The sequence below is a fragment of the Cynocephalus volans genome, chromosome 3 (assembly GCF_027409185.1).
Source record: "Cynocephalus volans isolate mCynVol1 chromosome 3, mCynVol1.pri, whole genome shotgun sequence".
In the NCBI taxonomy this organism is placed as follows: domain Eukaryota; kingdom Metazoa; phylum Chordata; class Mammalia; order Dermoptera; family Cynocephalidae; genus Cynocephalus; species Cynocephalus volans.
Window position 1 is genome coordinate 22,784,479 of NC_084462.1, and position 6,143 is coordinate 22,790,621.

Consider the following 6,143-nt stretch of genomic DNA (forward strand, 5'->3'; position numbering starts at 1 on the left):
AGGTGAACACAGCTGGAATTACAGAGTGGGGCGCATCACCAGACACATTGATTGTACATTATTTAAGCCTTGTTTTAAAACAATAAAAGGGTTTTCCCCTTTTAATCCAGAAATGTGGAAACAACATTCCACTTAGTTTAAATATCTAAATGGATTAAATTGCATCTGTAGACACAACAGTAATTCTAACATTTTAAAAAGAAGATATGCCTGATCTACATGGCTATGTGCTTTTGTTTTTTAAGCATAGCTCCACAGCTCTGTTTTAACTAGAATGGCCTTAGGACTTTAGTCAGTTACAGTGAGAGTAGACAAGCCAAATTCAGTTGGGAGCTTTCTCTCCATAAAATTCACTTACAAAACAACATGCAAACCAGTAATGTAAGTTGTTCAGTGATTAAAAAAAAAAAAAAAAAGATATTTCTATTCCTCATTTGTTTAAAAATATTTAACTTCCAAAAAGGGTTTTAAAATTACAAAAACTTGATCCAAACAAGAATCCTAAAAGTTAGGGTTTCTCAACCAGAAAATCAGAGTATTGTGAAGATATCAAATTATTTCATCCATTTGAGGTTTTCTGAACCACCCAATAAAATGCATGATTCAGCTATTTTAACTTCCTACCAGTGCCCACAAATGTGTTACAAAACAGCCATTCTAGTTAACTGGATCATTGAGCTAATGTTGAAATATTTGGGGTCTTTCTTTTTCTTTCAATGCATGGGGAAATACTTCATAAGTAACAGCCTCCAGAACCTTCTCTCTTTCACCCAGTGTTCCACTAGAACCTAACATTGTGACTGAACAAATACAATGAGAATGTGTAGAAGAGAAGGAAAAACCCGATGTTCAGGAACAATTTTCACGGTCATAAATATTGTTTTGAACTCTGACAAATAAATAGGATTGGAGTAAAAATAATTGTAGTTTGATAAATCTCAACTACTGTAAAATACAGATAGAAATAAAGTATATGAAAGATTTCATGTCTAAAGTCAGTTAGGTAGGCTAATAAGATTAAAATAAGAAATGGATATTAAAAAATGGGTTTTTTAAAAAAATATATAAACAACACAAACGTGATCAAATCACAAAGTCAATGACAGAACATGTATTGCGCAGAATGTGATCCCTTTTAAAGTATAATTGCAATTTAAGTTTTGCAACAGCATTAGATTTAACCCATCCTTCACCCTTAGATAATTCAGCTCAAAGAATTGCTTTGATTGCACCTTCCTAAATTTAAGGCAGACACTAAGGAAAATGTCACGCAAACTCAGACGCAGAGGATGGCTGAAAACTGATCACTCATTCCATCCTACCACAGCAACTGTGTTACAGTTGTTGAAACAAAAGTTTTGCCTGCCCTACATAAGTAAGGTTCTTTGCTGGTACAAATTGACAAAGTCAATACTCTTAACAGTTTTATCTTAAGAGAAACAACTATTTTGAATCAATTAGGCCTCCTGTTATTGATCAATTAAAATTAACAGCTATTACTACAAATATTGCACTCCATGTTGCATCATCTGAATTCCAAAACACAAGTCAGCCATACATCCCATGTGCTACAACTTTAAAAATAGACTCACATTTCCATATGCTATCAAAAAAGCTCTTTCCCCCTCTCTACTTGGAATTAGAATTTCTCTCTTCACAATATGCGGTCACGCTCCAAAAGATATAAAAACACAGGGTGGTCTGAGAGTATTTCAAGGCATAAAAGCACAAAAAGTTTAGTCATTTGGTATTTCAACTAACTGGTTAACATTAAAATAAAATTTAATTTTCTTGAAGAGCACTGTGGAACCCTTAGAGCTCAAAATTCCATTCTTTTACCCAAAGTGGCCTGAATAACGTATCTGAGATTCATTTGTGTACTACATAATAACAAAGTTTTTGCAAATCCTGCTTGAATTTTAAATCAAAATATTTCCAAAGTGTTTGATTTACCCAGTGAACTCTAAAACATCTGCAAGATAATGCTCTTTAACAAAGATCACTTGATTTTGCACGTATTATGCTCCCAAACCTACTGAAACCATGTAAAAACTATTTTCCTACTAAAATACACAAAGACATTCATTAAAATTTTATTACTTTAAATGTAAAGACTCAAACATTCTTCTACTGTTTAGCCCAGGTTTCCAAAGCAGTTCATCATATTACCCAATAGTTTTCAAAACCAAAAAGTGTCCCACAGGAAGAAAAAAAATCATAAATAAGTACACAAAATTAATACTTAGCATAAATTGAACACAAGTCCTGTGCTTTAACACAATTTCTGAATATCAGGATTGAGAACAACAGAAAGCATAAGCACCCAACAGTAATTTGAAATTAGTAGGTAGTTAAATAGATATATTCTGTGAGAAGGAGGATCAAAGAATATTATATGGAGTTAAAATCTCATTTGATATATGAAGAAACTGAGACCCAGAAAGGTTAAATAATTTGTTACATATCATGCAGTTACTGATAGATCTGACCAGAATCCAATTCTTCTCACTCTAAATTTAACGTTCTATTCACCATCAATTACAATTATGAACTTAAAAGTTCTAAAGGCTCATTTATAACTCCAATGTCTTCATTGTCATTGCACTGAATTATGCTCTGTGTGGTAGACACTGACTGGATAGAATATCCCTCATTTTAAAAGTCATTTTTTCAAATATCAAACATGGAAATAAACTATGAAACTAGTAACAAAAGCATTTGACTTTTGGAAGATCGCCACCCAACATGCCAGAAGTGAGATTACAAACCTCCCTTAACCATAAAGATGAGGCCAAAACCCATTCTATCTTCAACAAAATTTCTAGTTTCAATGTTCCCACATAAATTAATGTTCAACAGACAACTGGCATCACGTGTGTACACAGTCACCACTAAGCCTCAGTCCTATTGTAAGGACAATCACGTTCACAGATCCTCTCAGATCATTAATAACATCTACTTGGAGGAAAGGCAAAAGGTGTTTCAGAAAGAACATTCACCACCTGATCTTTCCATATCAAACACCATTCAAAAACTCCTTAAATCATGTCTGAATCTATAATATCTAAATTGCTGAATCCAAAACTAATTTGGTAGAAGGACAAACCAAGTCCTCCCTTTCCGTGAAAGGATGAGGAAGAGGCCCAGACTTGCCAACTAGGATTGATTAACGTGTGTGTGTGTGTGTGTGTGTGTGTGTGTGTGTGTGTGTGTGTGTACACGTGATACAAACATTGCAATAAAAACCTACTCCTTCAAACATTAGTCACATTTTTACCAAAACTTACAAAATCAGTTACTTCTACTTCTAAAAAGAAAAATGAAACCAATCTGACATGAAAACCAAATTAAAGTTGTCAGAAATTAAAGTTTTACAAATCTTACAATGTCAAAAAATTTGACTTTTAGGTAACCACAATAACAATGTATATTCATAGTGAGAACGATTTCCTATCTGCCCTGGTATAAAGTAGTATTTTTCTCTAGAAGCAAAGATCCTAGGGATGAACCTGTTACTTTACAAAACCAGGGTCTGGGTTTGTCACTTTATACAAAAAAAAAAAAAAAGTTTTCTTAAAACAAAAAAATGGATCATGCAACAACCACGGACTTTCAAAGTTAATTTCAGCTTGAAAAAATTACCTATTATTTTCATGGATTTTACCAATGACTTTATGGCTATGCATCTGCCATAAAGTGTTCAAAATGTTCATCCTTTGAAAGGACCTGACTAGACCCCGACTTTGGAGTCCTCACGAGAACGGCCACTGAACAGAAAAATCCAGGGGAAACTCCCTGACAGAGATTAGTCTGAACTTTTTATTTCCTTTTCCAGAGCAGGAAATACTCGAGTTTGGAAAGTCCCAAAGCAGAACCGTATTTGCAACACTACAATCCAGACTTAGGGATGAAATTTAAACTGGCAAGTCCCGGACAATGGACTGGGAGAAGAGGCAGCAGCACTGTAGTGCTGAGGAGAATGGGAAAGAGAAGATGAGGATGCAGATTGGTCCAGAACCTCTGGAGCCCGCTAGGGAGGGGCACCTACAGCAAACGTTCTCATTTACACACATCCAAACCACCACGTCGCAGGCCCACAGCAGAGCTTCGCGCTCACCCTTGAAGGTGGCACTACAGAGCCACCTAGGAAACACGGGCATTTCATTGAAGACTAAATGAGAGTGAATCAAGGAGCTTGCATCTGTGCAGCTGCCAAAGCCTCCAGTGTGTGTGGGAGGAGGATCAGCGCCTAACAGGGACTGGAGGATGTCGAGTCGGGGGATGATGGCGAAGTGCAATGCAGAAAAGGTAAGACTTGAAGAAGCAGAGTCAAGAGTAGATAGTGGCCTGCCCTAAGAGAGAAAGCCAGTGGACTAGACCGAAGAGGTCTGGACCAGAGGGGAAGTGAGGAGAACAGGACTGGGAGAAGCTACAAGATGGGATGGAGGAATTCGAGGCTGAAGGAAAGAAAGGGTGGAGGCCGGGAGACACAAGACAGGGAGCGGGGCTGGAAGATAAACGAGGGTGGGACTAGGTAGAAAATGAGGGGCGGAGCTTAAGGGGGAAAGTGAGGGGGCGGGTCTGGGGTAGAAGCAGGGGGCGGGGTTGAGGGGAAAGAGCTAGGGGGCAGGGCCAGAAGGAAGAGGAAAGGAGGCGAGGGGGTTGGGGGGGTGGGGGACCAGAGAGGGAGAAGCAAGGGGACAAGTGTGGGCGGGGTGGGGCGGGGAGAGGAAAGCAAAACAGAAGATGGAGGGGAGAAGTGGGTGGGGACCAGGAGAGAGAAGCGAGGGGGCAAGTGTGAGGGGAGAAATAGGGAAGCAAGTAAGAGGACGGGAAGGTGGTGAGAAGCAAGGGGCGGCACCGGGCAAGAGCGAGAGGCGGGGCCAGGAGGGAAAAGCAAAGGGGCAGGTGGGGGGAGCGGGAGGGACGTGAGGAGGCAGGTGGGGGGTGGAAGGGAAGCGAGGGGAGGGATGGAAGGGATGAAAATGAGGCGGGGGGCCAAGAGGGAGACGCGAGGGGGCAGGTGTGGGGGAGAGGGAGGGAAGCGAGAGGACGGAGAAGGGGTGACCGGCGAGGGGGCGGGGCCGGGCAGAGGCGAGGGGGCGGGGCCGGGAGGGAGCGGCGAGGGGCACACGCCGAGGGGGGTGACGAGGTCCTGGGACAACGGCAGGCGTGGGGGAGGGCCACTTCTAACAGAACCCTGCGGGGAATTCTGGAGCTGGCGAGGGGCTGTGCGGGGTACGAGGGGGCGCCCGAGGGGCGGGCGGGCCTCGGGCCGGCCGTACCTGTCAGACGGATCTTGATGCTGGAGCCGTTCCTGCGCGTCCCAGGGTTCGACATCTCCCGCCAACGATCAGGCAGCCGCGGATCCAGCACCGCCGCCCCCCGGCCCGGCCCGGCCCGGCCCCGCCGCCGCCGCCTCAAGGTTACGGCTCCGGGCTGGGCGCCGGGGTCCGAGCCGGGACACAAACTCCGCGGCACAGGCGTCTGGGCGGCGGGCGGATGGTCGAGCCGGGAGATCGGCGCTCGACCCCGCGCCCGACCCTTGCTCCTCCTCGCCAAGCCCAGTCCGGATCCGCCGCCGCCGCCGCCGCCGCCGCCTCCACTACCTCAGAGCCGGACGCCCGCCGCCCTCGCTGCTTCCGCCGCCGCCGCCTCCCGGAGCCGCGCGCGCGCTCCCGCCGCGGTGCCGGCCCGGCCCTGCGCGCTCCCGCACTGTGCGCCCCTGTGCGTGCGCGCGCGCGCGCGGGGCGGGGCGCGCCGCTACGTCTCCCGCCCGCTTCAGTCACGCCGGGCCTGGAGACTGTGGTCCTGGGGGCTTCCCTCTTCCTCCGGTCCGGAGCCCAGAAAGAGAGAACTGGAGTTAGGTGCACGACGCGTCCCGGGGCCCAGAGCCGGGCCCGCCCGCGCACCGTCGCCTTCGGTCTTGGCAGCATTCTCTGGGCGAACCGATTTGCAGATGCGGACGCTTTTTCAGGTCTCGGACTCGAGGCTCCGGGCTTCTGATAAGCTATTGGATGAGGGTTACTTGAGACCTTGGCTTGTTCCTACACTAAGCACCGTGCACACAGGCATGCAATGCCATTTTTTTCGTAACGAGCTCTTAGATCGTGAGAGTTCCAGGAAGGGACTTCTCGAAGAGA

The 6,143-nt window shown here is 45.2% G+C and overlaps 1 protein-coding gene across 2 annotated transcripts in view; it reads right to left on the minus strand.

Moving 5' to 3' along the window:
• The window catches only part of SMURF1 (SMAD specific E3 ubiquitin protein ligase 1), a 104,939-nt gene extending 99,438 nt beyond the window's left edge, over window positions 1-5,501 (minus strand). For both annotated transcript variants that reach the window (XM_063088898.1, XM_063088897.1), the window contains exon 1: window positions 5,286-5,501. In XM_063088898.1, coding sequence (XP_062944968.1) covers window positions 5,286-5,340 — 55 coding nt within the window. In that variant the 5' untranslated portion in view covers window positions 5,341-5,501. The remainder of the gene's footprint in view (window positions 1-5,285) is intronic.
• Window positions 5,502-6,143: the final 642 nt, after the last annotated feature.